Source organism: Thermobia domestica, chromosome 8 (assembly GCF_964235325.1).
Source record: "Thermobia domestica chromosome 8, izTheDome1.hap1.1, whole genome shotgun sequence".
In the NCBI taxonomy this organism is placed as follows: domain Eukaryota; kingdom Metazoa; phylum Arthropoda; class Insecta; order Zygentoma; family Lepismatidae; genus Thermobia; species Thermobia domestica.
This window is the reverse complement of record NC_137461.1, coordinates 283,151,166-283,172,127: the sequence shown is the minus strand read 5'-3', so window position 1 is coordinate 283,172,127 and position 20,962 is coordinate 283,151,166. Positions and strand designations below refer to the sequence as shown.

The window sequence follows — 20,962 nt, the reverse complement described above, 5'->3', positions numbered from 1 at the left end:
AACCAATTTCTTTCATTTTTGGGGGGTTATTAGGATTTGGACCCTAGATGGTTTTTATCATATCACTTTAATTTTTAATTACCAGTGTCTTGAGATAATTGACCATTCAAGTGTCCATAACGTACAAATCCTTTGTTATTAGTTCATCATAGGTAAAAATAAACGTATTTATATGCAACCCGCATGACCGTGTCACTCGGCGGGTTAACATAAATGACAGGCGATATACAGCGGAAAATAGCTTGAATCTTCTGTTTAAAATTTTTTTAATTGATTTGCTTATTTTTACAGACACTTTTACAATATGCCAGCACCGGGATGACCGCAGCGAAGCGGGGCGGGTTAACATAAATGACAGGCGATATAATGTTAAGATTTACTGCAATCTTCTATGGTTTTTATCATATCACTTGAAAGCGAAAAAGTAAAAATTATCTAAGTAACAAAGTTTATTGCGTTCCGGGGTGACCGCAGCGAAGCGGGGTGAACGCTGCTAGTCTTGGCTAAAGTGAATGTGTCTGCTAAGAGATACTACAGAGTGGTACCAATTTATAATATAACATTTGTGTTTGTCTTTGAAGTAATCAATAGCCGACAGGGAGGTAATAATTTTCTAGGAAACTTTTACACCCCTACCAAATCTTCGGATTTAAAGCCATCTTGGCTAAAGTGACTGTGTCTGTTAAGAGATACTACAGAGTGGTATCAATTTATAATGTAACATTCGAGTTTGTCTTTGAAGTAGTCAATAACCGACAGGGAGGTAATACTTTCCTAAAAAATTTTACCCCCCTACCAAATCTTCGGATTTAAAGCCATCTTGGCTAAAGTGACTGTGTCTGTTAAGAGATACTACAGAGTGGTATCAATTTATAATATAACATTTGAGTTTGTCTTTGAAGTAATCAATAGCCGACAGGGAGGTAATAATTTCCTAGGAAATTTTTACCCCCCTACCAAATCTTCGGATTTAAAGCCATCTTGGCCAAAGTGACTGTGTCTGTTAAGAGATACTACTTAGTGGTATCAATTTGTAATATAACATTTGAGTTTGTCTTTGAAGTAATCAATAGCCGACAGGGAGGTAATAATTTCCTAGGAAATTTTTACCCCCCTACCAAATCTTCGGATATAAAGCCATCTTGGCTAAAGTGACTGTGTCTGTTAAGAGATACTACAGAGTGGTATCAATTTATGATGTAGCATTTGAGTTTGTCTTTGAAGTAATCAATAACCGACAGGGAGGTAATAATTTCCTAGGAAATTTTTACCCCCCTACCAAATCTTCGGATTTAAAGCCATCTTGGCTAAAGTGACTGTATCTGTTAAGAGATACTACAGAGTGGTATCAATTTATAATATAACATTTGAGTTTGTCTTTGAAGTAATCAATAGCCGACAGGGAGGTAATAATTTCCTAGGAAATTTTTACCCCCCTACCAAATCTTCGGATTTAAAGCCATCTTGGCTAAAGTGACTTTGTCTGTTAAGAGATACTACAGAGTGGTATCAATTTGTAATATAACATTTGAGTTTGTCTTTGAAGTAATCAATAGCCGATAGGGATGTAATAATTTCCTAGGAAATTTTTACCCCCCTACCAAATCTTCGGATTTAAAGCCATCTTGGCCAAAGTGACTGTGTCTGTTAAGAGATACTACATAGTGGTATCAATTTATGATATAACATTTGAGTTCGTCTTTGAAGTAACCAATAGCCGACAGGGAGGTAATAATTTCCTAGGAAATTTTTACCCCCCTACCAAATCCTCGGATTTAAAGCCATCTTGGCCAAAGTGACTGTGTCTGTTAAGAGATACTACTTAGTGGTATCAATTTATAATATAACATTTGAGTTTGACTTTGAAGTAATCAATAGCCGACAGGGAGGTAATAATTTCCTAGGAAATTTTTACCCCCCTACAAAATCTTCGGATTTAAAGCCATCTTGGCTAAAGTGACTGTGTCTCTTAAGAGATACTACAGAGTGGTATCAATTTGTAATATAACATTTGAGTTTGTCTTTGAAGTAATCAATAGCCGACAGGGAGGTAATAATTTCCTAGGAAATTTTTACCCCCCTACCAAATCTTCGGATTTAAAGCCATCTTGGCCAAAGTGACTGTGTCTGTTAAGAGATACTACAGAGTGGTATCAATTTATGATGTAGCATTTGAGTTTGTCTTTGAAGTAATCAATAACCGACAGGGAGGTAATAATTTCCTAGGAAATTTTTACCCCCCTACCAAATCTTCGGATTTAAAGCCATCTTGGCCAAAGTGACTGTGTCTGTTAAGAGATACTACAGAGTGGTATCAATTTATAATATAACATTTGAGTTTGTCTTTGAAGTAATCAATAGCCGACAGGGAGGTAATAATTTCCTAGGAAATCTTTACCCCCCTACCAAATCTTCGGATTTAAAGCCATCTTGGCCAAAGTGACTGTGTCTGTTAAGAGATACTACAGAGTGGTATCAATTTATAATATAACATTTGAGTTTGTCTTTCAAGTAATCAATAGAAGACCGGGAGGTAATAATTTCCTAGAAAATTTTTACCCCCCTACCAAATCTTCGGATTTAAAGCTTTCTTGGCTAAAGTGACTTTATCTGTTAAGAGATACTACAGAGTGGTATCAATTTATAATATAACATTTGAGTTTGTCTTTGAAGTAATCAATAGCCGACAGGGAGGTAATAATTTCCTAGGAAATTTTTACCCCCCTACCAAATCTTCGGATTTAAACCATCTTGGCCAAAGTGACTGTGTCTGTTAAGAGATACTACTTAGTGGTATCAATTTATAATATAACATTTAAGTTTGTCTTTGAAGTAATCAATAGCCGACAGGAAGGTAATAATTTCCTAGGAAATTTTTACCCCCCTACCAAATCTTCGGATATAAAGCCATCTTGGCTAAAGTGACTGTGTCTGTTAAGAGATACTACAGAGTGGTATCAATTTATAATATAACATTTGAGTTTGTCTTTGAAGTAATCAATAACCGACAGGGAGGTAATAATTTCCTAGGAAATTTTTACCCCCCTACCAAATCTTCGGATTTGAAGCCATCTTGGCCAAAGTGACTGTCTCTGTTAAGAGATACTACAGAGTGGTATCAATTTATAATATAACATTTGAGTTTGTCTTTGAAGTAATCAATAGCCGACAGGGAGGTAATAATTTCCTAGGAAATTTTTACCCCCCTACCAAATCTTCGGATTTAAAGCCATCTTGGCTAAAGTGACTGTGTCTGTTAAGAGATACTACAGAGTGGTATCAATTTATAATATAACATTTGAGTTTGTCTTTGAAGTAATCAATAGCCGACAGGGAGGTAATAATTTCCTAGGAAATTTTTACCCCCCTACCAAATCTTCGGATTTAAAGCCATCTTGGCTAAAGTGACTGTGTCTGTTAAGAGATACTACAGAGTGGTATCAATTTATAATATAACATTTGAGTTTGTCTTTGAAGTAATCAATAGCCGACAGGGAGGTAATAATTTCCTAGGAAATTTTTACCCCCCTACCAAATCTTCGGATTTAAAGCCATCTTGGCCAAAGTGACTGTGTCTGTTAAGAGATACTACAGAGTGGTATCAATTTATAATATAACATTTGAGTTTGTCTTTGAAGTAATCAATAGCCGACGGAGAGGTAATAATTTCCTAGGAAATTTTTACCCCCCTACCAAATCTTCGGATTTAAAGCCATCTTGGCCAAAGTGACTGTGTCTGTTAAGAGATACTACAGAGTGGTATCAATTTATAATATAACATTTGAGTTTGTCTTTGAAGTAATCAATAGCCGACAGGAAGGTAATAATTTCTTAGGAAATTTTTACCCCCCTACCAAATCTTCGGATATAAAGCCATCTTGGCTAAAGTGACTGTGTCTGTTAAGAGATACTACAGAGTGGTATCAATTTATAATATAACATTTGAGTTTGTCTTTGAAGTAATCAATAACCGACAGGGAGGTAATAATTTCCTAGGAAATTTTTACCCCCCTACCAAATCTTAGGATTTAAAGCCATCTTGACCAAAGTGAGTGCATACACTAAGAGATCACATTCAATTATATGAATTTTTATTGTGACTTTTGACTTTTCCTTTGAAGGTACCAGAAACCGACAAGGGGGTAAAAATTTCCAGGGGGTAAAATTTTCCAGGGGGTAAAATTTTCCAGGGGGTAAAACTTTCCAGGGGTAAAAAATCCCTGTGACAGTTGATCTGACCTTTACGATATAAAATGGTGAAGTGTTCGTCAGTGAGGAAATTGAAACAGTTCGAGGGGGGGGGGAATTAGTGTGTGCCTAAAATATACTTGTACTAAGAGAGTATTCTTTCAAGTGTTAATTTCTGAACGCATTCCACAAGAAACTTCTATTCGCAGGAAAATACCCCTGTACAATATGGAAAAGGCTATGGTTTCTCAGTTCACAGTATTTTTTTCACAAAAGACTTGAAAAATTAGTTGTTCATAGGATACTAGCAGCGTTCACCCCGCTTCGCTGCGGTCACCCCGGAACGCAATAAACTTTGTTACTTAGATAATTTTTACTTTTTCGCTTTCAAGTGATATGATAAAAACCATAGAAGATTGCAGTAAATCTTAACATTATATCGCCTGTCATTTATGTTAACCCGCCCCGCTTCGCTGCGGTCATCCCGGTGCTGGCATATTGTAAAAGTGTCTGTAAAAATAAGCAAATCAATTAAAAAATTTTAAACAGAAGATTCAAGCTATTTTCCGCTGTATATCGCCTGTCATTTATGTTAACCCGCCGAGTGACACGGTCATGCGGGTTGCATATAAATACGTTTATTTTTACCTATGATGAACTAATAACAAAGGATTTGTACGTTATGGACACTTGAATGGTCAATTATCTCAAGACACTGGTAATTAAAAATTAAAGTGATATGATAAAAACCATCTAGGGTCCAAATCCTAATAACCCCCCAAAAATGAAAGAAATTGGTTCAGCCGTATTAGCGTGATGAGCGGACAAAGGATTTTGTACGTTCTCTTTTATATATATAGATAAAGGTGCTCGGTTACCCTCTGTGAGAGCATTTCCATAAAGTATGCTCATAATTGTAATTTGTGTAATCACTAAAACACCATGTTAAATTTAAGTTACAAATAAGCATAATTGCAATTATTATGAATACTTATTCAAAGTAGTTTACCTAAAGCAAAGAAGAGACTTACTAAAAATTAGTTACAAAGTTGAATAACACAGATAAGCCATTAGTAATACAAGTATACATTTTCCGTAACACGTAATTTTCCTCCTTAAAACAAATCTGAAATCGGATTTATTTCCTGTTGGTAACTTTCTGGCGGTAAATCATCCTCAGTGGAATGATATCCATCCTTCAGCCAAGAAATAACTAGCTCGTCTACTTTGAGCTTGTCTAGCGGTGGGCCATTAACATTGATGAACAACAAGTTAGACAATGTTTGAGCACTTAGTGTATTTCTAATATTAGTCATCTGTAAATTCATAAGGGAAAATTCCCGTTCGCACTCTGTCGTGGAAATTGATAATACTTCTACCAGATTTCAATAACTCCTCATCGACAATCTGCTTGTTAGACTTAAGTCTGATAACGATTTTTCTTGGTTAGGTTTGAAATACTCAGCAAGAAGTATAATCTCTCTATCACCATACAACATCTTTTCCATATCGACCATGTCAGTTGGTAATGTCGACTCATGGAGAACAGAAACTTCATCTACCACGCCTTTGATAGGGAATCTTGTGAATAAATTAACAATTAAAGCTTGATAAACTGATGATTTCTTATTTGTTTATAAATTTAATTTTTATAATTACACATTAAAGTTTGATACCATTACCAAGTTCCCTCCCCCGTCTAGAAAGCGAAAGGGAACGAGGTTTCTGGAAAGTGTTCAGAGTTGAATGGGAATTTCCCTCCTTCTTCAACTTCAATTACCACACTGCTGTTTGCCATGTGCCAAATTACGATGAATTTCAATTAAATTATCATAGTATAATTTTTCCTTGTTGAATTATCAATACTTTTCAGTGGAAAAGAGGATGAAATTTCAAAGTTCCAAATCAAAGTAAGTAGACCAACGTAAAGGGAAAAAGTGTAAAATTTTCCATACAATTATGCGTACAATCCAAACTTCAAATTTCCGTGTAATTAAGCTTACAGTACAAATTTTATGCCTATTTTTCTCACAACTTTATGGGTTGATTGCCCTGTGCTGTAAGCGCTCCAAATAATAAACATAAGCTTCAGCAATTATTATAGCAGAAAGCAATGGATATATGAAGCCAAGCACTGTATTTTTTGTTTCTAATTTTTTTTTCTTAAATAACATCGATCGTTTTCGATCATTTTTACAAACCAACTCACTACCAATTTTCCATATATAGAAAGTGCCCCCCCCCCACATAAAGGAGAATTTTAAAAAATGCTAGGACACACACTGTTTATTTTCAATAAAGAGTTAATACACTGAATTTCATCTCCGTAAGTTTAACGGCTTGCGAGATACTCATTTTTTTTTCGCAAAAATTCGGATCCCCACTACCTCCTTAGGATATTATGCATTATAATAAAAGCATTATAACATCCCAATTTGGATTAAGGCCTAACTATATACCAAAAGTAATTTCATTTGACTTTGCAATTTGACCGTGATGATCAGGCACACATAGTTACATTCATTTTTTTTATATAATAATTTATATATTACAGTGATTCAAAAATGTATTTTTTCCAGTAGTTAGCTCTAAAAACTCACAGGTCTCGAAAGCCAAGTTGTAGTGTAAGTCCTATTGCTATTATTACTATTAAAAATATCAACATCCAAAAGTGCCTGAAGTTCTTTTTTCACTTGGTTAGATATATTCACCTCAGGTAAGTAGACAGAAACAAATGGAAAAGAAAGGGGAATGAAGGTCTTGAAAGTAAAACGGAGACAAATTTACCAGTCCTCAGAAGATACTGTCTACAATGCAGTGAGCAGAGAGGGTCGGTAGATCATACTGAGTCGGTGGGTCGCAGTGGGTCATGGTGGGTGGTGAGTCAGAGTGGGTCACGGTGGGTGGTGGGTCACAGTGGGTCACGGTGGGTGATGGGTCGCAGTGGGTCGCGGTGGGTGGTGGGTCAGAGTGGGTAAAATGCTGTTGACCCACGACCCACTGACCCACCCAGAAAACATGACCCACTCCATCTCTGGTGCATTGAAATCGTTGACATTTAAAAATATATCGGGCCGCGGTGGCTCAGTGGTCGAGCGTTCACCTCTGATGCTTTGGGTCCCGGGTTCAAACCCTGATTCCGCCAAGTGAACTTTGTTGTGGACAAACACCGTGTGCGTGGATTTTCTCGGTGTTCTCCCGTTTCCTCCCACTTTCTTCATTCCACCATTTTTCATTCATCTCTCATCATCACCGTTTCCTTTAGCCTAACCGGCATAAGCATGGGACGTAAAACTCAAAGATTTCATTTCATTTTTTTAATATCCTACGAGTTATACATTCCAACACCATAGTGTTGTATACAGGGGTTATATGTCTCTCAGGCGTATGTTTCATGGTCTAATGATAATGAAAACTCAGGATAACCAATTCTCTAGTGGAACTATAAGATGAATCTTTATTGTTTGGTGTGTTTTGCCCAAATAATCACTGACATTATAATTAATTGTGTGTATAATGTATTTGCTTATTACATACTGCATGCAAGAAGAAAGAAAACATACAAAGAAAACTCCAACCGGAAGTAGGCTCAAATCTTGCAAACGGTGCAAGATATTGAAAAAATAATCGAAAAAATCTCCCCTTTATGGTACCCTTTACCTTGCCCTTTTATCTTTCACTTATGTTTGCAAAGGGACATGTACAGATGTTACGAGGAATGACACGGAGATTCATGCTCATATGTGATTAATGCACTGTGTAGAGAGCGCAGGGTCAGCTAGTCTACATATTTAAAGGCTAGGTTTACATGTTAGTCTCCAGAGAAAAGTTTATATGTTTGTCTCCAATCGTTTCGACAATATCTCGAAAACCAGAAATGCTAGAAACATGCCGATTTCACTGGTCGATTCCAAATTTTCTGTAGATTGTTCAGTTCTAATTGATATATTTAAAAAATGGCCGTTATTTCTTTATTAAATTTTTTATGGGCACACTGAAAGTGTTAAAATATTTTTAAAAAGTAAAGCATCATATCCTACGAATTATACATTGCAACGCCACACAGTTTGTTACAGGGTTAGTATATCTCCGGCGTTTGTTTTCATCGCTAAATGATAATGGAAAACGAAGGATAAGCATTTCTCCACTCTAAGATGAATCTTTATTGTTTTGAGTGTTTTGCCCAATGAACACTATATATCACTGACATTATAAGTAATTGCGTGTGTAATGTATTTGTTTATTACGTAGTGCATCAAGAAGAAAGAAAACACTGATCATACATGAATTGGAAACTCCAAACGGAAATAGGCTCAAATCTTCCAAACCGTTCGAGATATTGAAAAAAAAATAATCAAAAAATTTCCTCTTTATGGTACCCGTTGCCAATTTTACCAAGACATCTTTCACTTGTGTCTATAAAGGGGCTTGTACAGATGTGAGGAATGATAAGGAAATTCATGCTCATATGTATATTTCAAATGGGTGGTCTGTGTAGAGAGCCAGGTTCGGCTAGTTAAGATTTAATTCAATAGAATCGATATTATTATTGACAATTTTATGAACAAATAATAAGTACTGGAGATTCCTTCTTTTTAATGATAAAATGTTTCTTATTATTTCTGTATACGCTTGTGATATATTCTACAGGAAATGTTTCAAAACTTATTTTTGGGTCCAACGGGTATGTCATGTAGGCTACATTAGACAGTGATAATGAGAATGAATGAAATGACTAAATAAAGGAAGTGGGAGGAAACGAGAGAACCCCGACAAAACCCACACATATGGTACTTGTTCACCAGAAAGTTCACTTGGCTATACGGGATATAGACCTGTTGTCTTGTATATTAATAAATATTTCATATTCTTTCACAATATTGTTCAGTATTCGTATTCCAAATAACACGCACAAATTGTATGAGTAAAAGTGGTATTTAATTTCTACTTTTTAAGTCCTACGTTAGACCTGTTAGTCTAAACGATACGGATGATTAGTCAAAGCAAAAGATCTTGAAATAATCGGTGGAATGACAATGTGGAAGGAAAGGTCATAACCTGGAGGAAAGCCACGGGTACGATGTTGTTCCCACAAACCCGCATGCTCGGGGCTTGAACAAGAGACCTTTCGCCCACAAATGTGTTTTTTGAACAAGAATTAGCCTGGAACATATTCTTAAATTTGGAATGAATTATGTCCCTTGTGCCTATCTGATTTTAATTCTAAGCGATAGGCACAGCTGGGGAGAAAAGGCCACACGACTTCCTGCCGGGAACCGAATCCAAATTGGTTTAGAGAGCGATATGATTTCATATCGTTGTCGAGACAAGATCATGCATTTTACGACTCTCGTGACAAACACTAATTTACCGAAGTCTTAGAGCGGTAACACTATAATAGAGTTATATGATTCATAGTATAAAAACTCTAAATGGACAAAGTGATTGCACGAACACAATGTAGAATATTTATCAACGTTTAAAGACGCATAAGTCATTACACAATATGCCACAATAATAAAAATAGTTTAAATGTTGTTATACAGGGTGATCCAATTTGACCTCCCACACTTTAAAGGCTACTACAACAAAAAAGTACTGCAAGCAGAAATGTGTTTGTTTAAAAATATAAAAGAGTATCGAAAATATAAAAGACGATTGGGAACTTCATATGTCTTAATCTTTCCCGGAAACTTCAACATGGAAAAACGCAGATAAAGCAGTTTTTTTTTTTTTTGGCAATATATGGTATCTAAATAAATGATGAATATGTGATCCATCATGAATTTTCATCAACCCAAACAGCCGCAGTTGAAGAAGGAGTAAGGAGATTTCAACACTTCATTCATGAGAGACAAAATGCATTTGATGTAAGAAATATAGATCTGAAGAATCTTACAACTGGAAAACATTTTACTAAAACTGAAGAAGATTTCAAACTAAACTCCCTGGAGATGGGAGAACAATCTTAATCTAAATTTTCAAAATGAAGTTTTCATCGAAGAAAACAAGAGTCTGTTCTCTCCAATACATCACTTAAGAAAGAGTATCATACAACCTGAATGAAGAACATTCGATGCTCAAAAGGAGACAATATTAACTCTCAGAGATAGCATGTGAAAGAGAATATTCTGTCGATCAACTGCTCTGTTGGCAGTTTACGTCAACTTCGTTTTTTTTTTTTTTTTGACAAAACATGGTTTTCTCCAGAAAATAAACAAATCAAAAATAGTTCCTGAACTCGAAAAAGAATTGCTGCCAGGCAAAATCAACATTTGCCTCAGTCACCTGTTTCCACTACAATTTTGTTTGATTTTATGCTTTACGCAAGAATAGTAGCAGCATCAATTGGTAAATTATTGAACACATTTGGAGATCTTGTGAAGCAGATACTACAGCAATTTTTCTCAAATATCTCGAAGCTCCTCAAGGGTAGATATTGTAATGGATGTCTACATAGATGGAAGCATTAAATCATCAGAAACAAATAGAAGGGTGATATGATCGAACTGAGGTCACCAAATTTGGCATGGAAACTTCTCTCCCAAAAGATATGAATGCATTCTGGGCTTCTGCTGGAAACAAATACAAATAACAGCAGTTCTTTGTTGATTTCAAAAGCAGCATGATCATTTAAACAGTGTTATCACTTACCTTGGAGGTCTTGAAGTTCCTGGAGAGAAAAGCATACGCTTGTGCAATGGACAAATCACTGATGTTTCTGATCTAATTTCAGAGCTTGAAGAAGAAGATGAAATAATAATTCTAGATATTCAACATTGTGTATCCAAGCCAATGATGCAACGTATTTTAGTGGTTTCATCAGATGCAGATGTCTTAATTTGCTCACTGTATTATTATTTCCATGAGTTTAAATGTCAAGGACTGGCCGAGCTATGGGTTTTGGGTGGAAAAGGTACTACAGCAAGGTACATTCCATTTCATGAATTAGCTACATGTTTTAACAAGTCAGTAATTGAAATTCTGCCTGGTGTACATTCCTTATCTGGATGTGACACAACCAACGAGTTTGGCACCAAACATGCTGCTTCGAAACTTGCTTAAGAGTCACCTCATCTATCACATTTTGGAAAGGAAGAGTTAATTAGCAAATTGATTCTAGATCAATGAACAAATGTCGCAAGGTACGATACCATCAAATGAAGCATACTGACCTTACAAAGCTCGTCTCCAGGCCCGTAGCCAGCCCAAATATATAGGGAGGCCCGGCTGGAGTTAGGAGGACCCGATGCAATTATATTATAGTTTATCACCGCATTATAGTTCATTTGCAAGCCTACCGTGAAAATTTTGGGGGGTGGCGGCCCCCTAGACCCTGGATACGGGCTTGATGGCCTCAACATCATCTTCCTTACATCTTCATATGAGACAAGCTTACCTTCAAAGTCACCGTTGGTATCATATTCCTGAGTACTCTCCAGTACTAAATCGGTCTGATTATGGTTTAAATGAATGACAACCTTTCATCTTTGAAGATATACTACCAAAGACTTCCTGTGTCTCTGTAAATGCAAAAAATTAACCCGAGAAACTGTATGTACTTGCCACGCAAAAATGATTTGTTCCAACTTTTGTCACAAGCAGTAGTAGTAGTTGCCAAACACTAGTCAGAGTTTTTTATTAAATATTTACAACCACTTGGTTACAATATGGTCATTGCTTTTTATGAGCTCCCGTACGTTTTTAATACACCAAATATTTGATAATTTTTCATATGAAAGTCTTTTTTTGCCAATTCCTTTTCGTGTCTACTTTGCTAGTAAAATTATCAACATTATATTTAAACATTCTTTTTATTTTTATAATTTTCTTTCGAAGTTTATCTATTATAGAAAGTGCTTATCCTTTCTAAGCTGAGTAAGTAGATTTAACCTTCTGATGCCAAAACAGAAACACACGTAAGTTAAACATTCTAAACCAGCTCTTGGCCTTGAAGTGTTTCCGAAGGAACCGAGTTACTATTGATATGCACCATATCAATCTGTGCACTCCGTCAAGGGATAGGTGGCAACTAAAAATGATCGCAAGGCCTTTAGGTCATATTTTAGGGACAGCTTATGTCCTACTATAATCGAATATCCCATTGTTTGCACTTTTTTTTAAAATTACCCAATTCCTATGTACAGTATAATGTTACACAGAGGTTTATCGTATTTGTTAATGTTGCGTAGCCGCTGTATGCTAAATAATAGTTTAGCCAGCTTAGATTATTCTTATTTTTTTTTTCAGAATAATGTAAAAAAATGAATATTCTGGTCTCTTGATTGGTATCTTGAGCAGAATCGACTTGATTGATATAAACTTTATCATTTTGAAACATACATTCCTTCAGCTTTCCAACGGTTTATTATTCATTTCGCTACGTGAATTATGAGCTGCACGAGAGCTATGCTAATTAAGGTCTGCAATTTTTGTAAAGTTACAAGCGGCCGCCATGATTGGCGGCCATATTGAAAAAAAAAACTCTCATGATGATGTTTATGTGACCAAGCCAAATCTTGTTCTTGGCGGCCGCTTGTAACCAAAGTCAAATAATTCTCTATACACGAACTTTCCAACAGGACCTATGTTTGGCCCCCGGACTAATGACAGCAGGGAATGATCCAAAAAGAGGTCACAGATAAAAAAAAAAATATGTTATTCACTACAACTTAACGAAAATTTACTTTTGGATTAATAACATGTCTGTTTTGGTGCAGGTTTGAAGACTTGGGATTCTGATCATGTATACCCGAGAAGCGGACATTAAAATTGATGACTCGTCTGGAAAATTAGCCAAGAGTAAGAGTAAGGTCATTGGTGCGGTTCCCGTGGGCCAAAAACATTACACCTGCTAATATTCATAGGCAAATTGTAGAGGTGTATGGGGACTGGTGTCGTGCCTTTAAAGAGTTGAGTTGATTTTGAGTTTAACGTCCCTTTTCAGCAGCGAGACTATATGAGAGGTGGACCTACTGATTAACGTGGAATCTGAAACACATGAGCTCCCGGCGGGAATCGAATCCGGGTCTCCCGCGCCAAAGGCGCGTACGCTAAACCGCTTAGCCACGGAGGAGCTCCGTGCCTTTAAAGAAAGACGGACATATATAGTTAATGACAACCATGGACACAGCGGTAGACTTAGTATTTCAACCACTGACGTTACGCTTAGAACGACTAGAACACCCCTTCTGCAGCCCTGACCTTTCCTCTGTTCTAAAGCAAAAGATGGCTGGGCACCACTATTTGGAATGGGATTATTAAAGACCGGATTTTAAGATGCAAAAAGGTAAAGGGAATAAAAAGGCCTGAAAAATCATTCAAAAAGTTGCAAAAAAGGTTCTAATAGGCTATAGTATAGCTATAGCTATAGTATAGTATTAAGTTCTATAGTATAAAGTTACATGAAGATTCTTTATTCATTACACCAACAAATATTGTTAATTTTGGCTTCAAACATTGGACATAAATTGCAAAATTGTTTTATTTAATTCCAAACTTTTACAACATTCAAACGTTCTTGTAATAAAATTGTGGTTAAATCCAAGTCGGTATTTAAAAAAAAAAGAGAGAACTTTAATTTAGCAATATTGTGGCTTGAAAAAACGTCACATACTTTTGGGTCTTCAGAAATTGGTTATACTTGATTATGCACAACATTTCTATATTTTCAAATTATGGTTTCTGTCGCTTAGAGATCAACTTCGCTCGACATCAACGGAAACCAGTGGTACATAAATCTTGTAAGCGCATGGACAGGAAGTTCAGTTGACGTTGCAAAGGTTTTTATGTTCGGATTGTTTCGCAAATTGAGCGCAAATTTATCCCTAGCAAATTCGTCAAGATTGCGTCTAAATTTATGGAATGTTATGAGTAAACTAGACTGAAAATAAAACATATTGTTCTGTCCATTTTTTTTAAAAAAAAGAGAGAGAAGAAAGGGACAGTAAAGGTGCTGAAGGCTAAAAGGAGTAACAAAAACGGTAATCTTATGAATCTAGCAAAAAAGGTGCAACATTCACGAAAAAGGTGCAACAAAGTACGTTCATTTCTGTTCGTTTTATGCCCAGAAATACATATTTTGAACTTTGGTTGTTATAACAACTACATTTTTAGAGAAGGTGCTGCACCTTAAAATATGCTCTTTAATGATTAAGTCAAAACTGCTACATTACGGTGGCTACGAGAACTTGACGCAGATTTCTATACAAATTTCATAGAAAATTTTGTCTGCCGTTGTGATAAGCAGTAGAACAAAACTGTGATTACATTGTTGAGTGCCCTTTATCATCAGATGTGTTGATCTTCCAGTTAGGTCTCACACATAAGTCATAATAGGTTTTGTAACTTTTTTTTCGATCATCCCTCTGTAACATTAAACCTATTCTACCCAACAAAGCACTATACGCTATATTCATCTTAAAATATCACGTCTATATATTTATTTACAATCCATTTTATATGTTAACTTTTTCAAATTAATATGCATCTTTCAAAAATGCTGTAAACTGACACAAGGGTGAAATTTTCGTAAGGTGTAAACTTTTTTCTTGATCATTCGTCGTAGATTTAGGCCTGTCATGAAAAGGTGTTATGAAAGCGCTGACTCGTCTTGAAAAGAATGTTTCTATTGCAAGTTCTCAGCCTCGTCTCGTAAATTCTGTCTCATCTCGTTTCGTGAGCAAACATTATTTGTAGAAAAAAAATAGGAAAATTAAGAGAAAAAAATCAGGGCACACATTTTACACATAAATATGCAAAACGAGACGTGAATAGTTTTTCGAGAACCGAGACGATACGAGACTTGTACAAAACTTATACGAGACGAGATAATTTTATTTCTCGTCTAATCCTGTAGGCAACAATAATGGGGGGAACCAGGTATATCGAGATGAAACCTATGGATACGTTCTTGTCCACCACAAACTAGCGTGACCAGGAAACTAGCGTGACCCGAGACTCTTCAACCTAATGTCGAATGGCCAACCACCATGGTCCCATAAACATGTTGAAACTGAAATGAAATCTTTTAGTTTAACGTCCCACGATTATGCCCGTTAGACTAAAAAAGACGATGATTAAATCAAGTGAATGATGATGGAAGAATTGGTGGAATGAAATGTGGGAGGTAATTAGAGTATCCCGGAAAACCTACGGACATGATGTTCCCCACAAAACTTATTTGACCGGGCTCGAACCAAGGACTCTGTGCATCAGAGCTAAGCGCTCTACCAATGAGCACCGTCCCCTCTTCCCTACAGTGGACTTTGTGGTGGACAAACACCGTGCTCGTGGGTTTTCTCGGGGTTCTCCCGTTTCTTCCCACTTTATTCATCTCACCATTCCATTTATTTTTCATAATCACCGGGGGCCGCGGTGGCTCAGTGGTAGAGCGTTCACCTCTGGTACTAGGGGTCCCGGGTTCGATCCCAGCCCCTGCCAAGTGAACTTTGTGGTGGACAAACACCGTGTGCATGAGTTTTCTCGGGGTTCTCCCGTTTCCTCCCACTTTCTTCATTCCACCATTTCATTCATCTCTCATCATCACCGTCTCTTTCAGCCTAACCGGCATATACGTGGGACGTAAAACTCAAAAATGTCATTTCCTTTCCTTTAGCCTAGCCGGCATAATCGTGGGACGTAAAACTGCAAGATTTCATTTCATTTCCTCCCCCTTCCCTACACATTTGTTTGAAGTATCACTTACTATGTGTGAAGTAGGTGTTGGAAATACCTTCATTCTGTTTTGACTTAAAACATTAAGAAGAATCGTGTCATTCAGCGTGACGTGTGAATGCCACACCCAACAGCAACAATGTTAAGTAACTGCTAACACCATGAAAGAAATGTTAAACAATAATGTTCCCCACTGTCTCGCCAATACCAGTACTAAATGAAACTAACAAGTAAATATTGTCGCATCCATTTTGTAGGCGATGGACACCGAAAAAGTACATAACTTTCCTTTTGCGGAAGGAAGTAAGTGTTGGCTGATAGTTAAGAAAGCATTTCAGATCTCGTTACATGAAGAAAAGGAAGGAAAGAATTAACTGTAATTGTCAGAGTTAAAAAGAGGTGAAAGAAAAAAAGAAAAGAATTTTGCAACGCTTATAGAGTTACAAAAGACGTATAATTTCTGCCTTTTAACTTTCTACGGCCGTAGGGTGATTCTGTGTTTGTCTGACAGTTTAGACCTAAAGAAAGATATGTCAAAAAAAAAAAAAAAAAAAAAAAAAAAAAAAAAAAAAACCGAGGATTTGTCTTTTTTCTACACAAGAATATAGTGTTGTTTTTCGGAGTTAAGATTATTTTATAAACAGGCAGTGGCGTAGCCTGAAGGGAAGCAAAGAATAAGGAAGACGAACATTATAGCCATTAGGCATCGTATGAGACACGCGCCAGTCTGAATTGGGGATAAATTGCCGGGATCTGTTTTTACTCGGAGAATCGGAAAGATTTTAACAAAATGTGTTATTATGCACTTACGTCGAGAGACATATTATGGAACAAAAATAATTAATTGTCAGAGTCTAATTCATTTGTGACGTAATTAAATTTATAGGTAACCATGTACAGTCGTGAGCAAAAATGATATACCTCCCGTCCTGTTGATGTTGTTTACTTAACAAGGAGTGAGTGATACTATGGAATACATTTCTTTGGTTTAAAAACTTAGTGTAATTATTGGTTCTGAGTTCTATTGGAAAGCTCGTACTGAAATTATTGACAAGTGTGAGGCCTATCGAGAAAGTATTCGTCCTTTGTTTTCAGGGAAAATTCATAGCGCAGGTTAATAGGGAAATGATTGATGTAGCTTGAAAATTTGATCTTACACTTCATCCGTAATCTTTTTCTTATAAAAACTATCTAGTTGTATCATTTTTCCTGAAAATATAGGTGGAAATACTTTACCATTATTATTATTATTATTATTATTATTATTATTATTATTATTATTATTATTATTATTATTATTATTATTATTATTATTATAGGTGTAAAGACACTACATAGACGTAGTGTCTTGTAGTATTGACTACCTCCCAACAAAAGTTCTGGGTGCATGCCTGGATTGTTTTATAGTAAAATTACACTTATACTATTGAACTATTTTGCGTAAGAATATACACATCAGTAGCTCAGCTGAAAATGAGTTAAACATGGTCTTGTTTAGTATGAATTTGAAGTCAGAAAAAGAAATTTTTCTCGAAGGTGCTAAGAAAATTTTAAGTAACTTTCTCCCAAACATGTATTATTTATAAAAAGTGTTACCTCAGCTAATGTTTATAGTGGCCACATCCCTATCCCTCAATTAAAACAAAAATGGTAGAGAATTACTACAGCTTTGTTCTAGTATCTCTGTATACCAACATAGATTTCTCAAGAATAGATCCACCATAACTAAGGCCTGTGACAAACATCTTGGCATTCCAGCTAAACGAATAAAACGCAAGCTGTGACGCGACGTTGCCTAGTGTTAAAGGGGTGCGGCTATGGCTAAGCAGACGAACTACAGTGCGATCAGGTGGCAGGGGATAGACGTGGATGTGTATAAACTAAACGTGGCAATACTGCTGGCCTCTCATGTGCTAGCAGCATTTAAAGGGAACTTGGAGCGCCGCCTTCAAATGCCAAGATGTTTGTCACTCTGTTTAATTTGGCGAGTAGAAGGAACTTCATAATTTCGGAACTGGACAAAGGAGGACATGTGGATGTAATCTATTCAGATTTTCAGACGGCATTCGATTTAGTTAACCATAACATCTTACTTAAAAACTATCTCTAAAGAGGCATTAGTGCGTTTCACATCATACTTACGTAATCGTAAACAAGCTGTAGCTTACGAAGGTCATATCGCCAATAATTTTAATGATGCATCGGGAGTTCCGCAAGGTTCAAACCTTGGTCCTTTGTTATTTTTCATAACTATTAATGACATAATCAAGTAAATTAAGAATTCTTATACTTTACTCTGACTTAAAACTATATTCTCGAATTAAATCACTAGAAGACTGTAAAAACCTTGAGGAAGATTTGGAAGGGTAATATGCTAGTGCCATCTGAATAAATTCAGACTAAACATAACTAAATGTAAAGCTATCACATTTACTAGAAAAGAAAAATACATAAATTATGATTATACTATTGATGGGGTAAATATTTGTAGGCCGGAAACTGTTACAAACCTTGGTGTCACTTTCGATCCAAAACTGACTTTCGGAAATCATATTGATACTATTGCAAACAATGCATATAAGAGTCTTGGCTTTGTTTATCGTGTAACTAAGTAAAGACTTCCGTAGCCACATGACAATTTTGAAATGATATTATTGCTATATCGGGCTTCAATTGGAATACGCTTGTGTTATTTGTACTTCCCATAATGCGAAATATACCCAAATGATTGAAAGAGTACAGTGCAAGTTTTTGAAACTACTAATGTATAAAAAATGGATTGTATCCCGTATACATATCATACATACCTAGAACTAGCAAACAACTTCAATATACTGACATTGGAGCAACGTAGGTTTATTAATGATTTAGCTTTTCTGTGTAAAATAATAAATACTAAAATTAATTGCATAGAACTTTCTAATATTCTTCTGCATGTTTCAACGTCTAAATCGAGGTCGAGCAATAGCAGTGTTCTGTAGTGTAAGAAAGCGTACTGACATCCTATGTAAATTCCTTTTAGGGAGAATGAACTCTTAGTACAATAATGTTGAAGAAAATGTGATGTAATAGATGTATTCAATATGTTTGAAAGAGTATTTAGGAATACAATTTGTAACCTTATAAGATGAATTAGCAAAACTAAAAATTTCTGTATTTTTTCTGTAAGAAAATAATGTCATTTACCATATATGTAAACAAACACCGTAAATGGACAGAATGTCTGTTGTGTTGTTACAATAAAAATATAAACTTCTGGTTTCAATATTAATAATCCCCATGCAATAAAAACAGCAAAACAAAGCTAGAAACAGTTTGCGATATGGCTTCAGAGCACTAAACATAAGTTACAATCCTTCTATTGAAGCAGGAGATAGATCTAGCACTTCCGGTTCTAGTACTGAATTCGTATGGCTTCAAAATGTACCGTAAATTCACAATAAGTTCACGGTTATGAAACAAATTTGGTTGAATTATCAAAAGATTTTTCTATTGTTGATTTGTCTAGAAAATTTAAACACAATTTTTCTGTATAGAAAATTTTATTGGTCATTTTTATTACATACATATATAACGTACAAATTCTCTTTACAACACTGTATACAATATCCAAATTTCAAGAAACAAAAATATTTCCCTCTTTATAATAATGTTATTCAACCTCGTACACCATCATAATTATTTTATTACGGTACTATTCATTTCATCAGATAATTGTCGACCAGAAATTTAAATTTCAATTGACTTCACCCTAATTATATCTACAACGGCGTGCTTTTATTTTGACGATTATTCGGCAATATGAAATACTATTTATCGAACGTTATTCATGTGTAGCAAATAAAACATTCATAATACAGTCCATTCCAAAAGTAATGATGAACGATTAATTTTGTGTGCTGCAAATGTTTTTTGCTGCAAAGGTTGGTTACCTTGCATTGTGCGCAATTTCCTTACGCGAGCCAGTCTAGCTGGTGACCTTGAGAGGAGGTAATGTGGTTATGAGCTCTTTCTTGTTGAATGTGTATTATTTATCATCGTATTTAGTGCTCTTTCATTATGTCGATTAGGAACCGATGTACCTAGAAATCTAACAAAAAAGGTATCTTTCACTGGTTATGTGTACTCACCTTGCTCACAAAAATATAATGAAAAAAAATCACCATTCTAAATTAATACCATTCTAAGCACATATGGAAAGACGATGAATATTGAATACACAACGACGAACAATGAATTAGATACATTTTCTCGTCATAAGGTCAAAAGCCTGATTGGTTCGCGAAAGCACACTGCAGGATTACGAATCTGTGCAGAAAACACTGTTTGCAGCGCACTTAATACAATTGTGTTTATATAGATTTACAGTTAGTTTTCTGGGCACATATTAAATTTTCAGCCCTAATAAACTACTGCAATAAAAGATTTGAGAATTGAGAATCGAAAGGACTTACAAGTTTGGCTCAAGTCGTTAAGAGTGACCATTTTGTAGCCATCTAGGTCGACAAGAAAGGAAATTTAAAAGGCTTCAACTCACTTTGCACTCACCTAGGACAATAGGACAGGTAAAACGCTTCAGCATGTTTCGTACGATTTAGGATGGTCCATGTATGCGCTCTATTGTTCCACTCAATTTCACACAAACGAAAAGTAATTACAGTAATTACAGAGAACCTCGTTTTTTCTCCAATATCCACTGGCACTCTCAGCTTTGCTTAAGTTCGTGCATTGTCGCGTTGTTTAGGCTGACGGATTTAGTAAATTGACTCAATTAGTGACTGAACTTTGTTTACAACAAAAATAATATACAATCATTCCAGAATTTTAGTACGAGGTTGAATAATGTAATTTAAAACAAACAAACACAGTCTTCTAGGTAAAGCCACTTCTTAAGATTTCTTGTTAGTTATTTACCGTTGCTTTTCTTAAAAATAACATGACTAGTTTCATTATATACATCAAAATTTACTATGCTCTCTGATGATGCAGCCGGTATCAAAATTTCATACCTGTCATTAGAGGAAATTTTTAAGTTTCATTCGCTGTTGCCGCATAACTAGGTGCAACTTTTAAGCTGAAAGCTATGTTTAACTGTATA

At 35.7% G+C, this 20,962-nt stretch overlaps 1 protein-coding gene across 1 annotated transcript in view; it reads right to left on the bottom strand.

The window, feature by feature from the left end:
- LOC145692594 (uncharacterized) overlaps positions 1-20,962 on the bottom strand; it is a 138,165-nt gene that overhangs the window by 56,700 nt on the left and 60,503 nt on the right. The window contains exon 7 of the mRNA XM_081767915.1: positions 10,843-10,926. Within this exon, the coding sequence (XP_081624041.1) occupies positions 10,843-10,926 (84 nt within the window). The remainder of the gene's footprint in view (positions 1-10,842; positions 10,927-20,962) is intronic.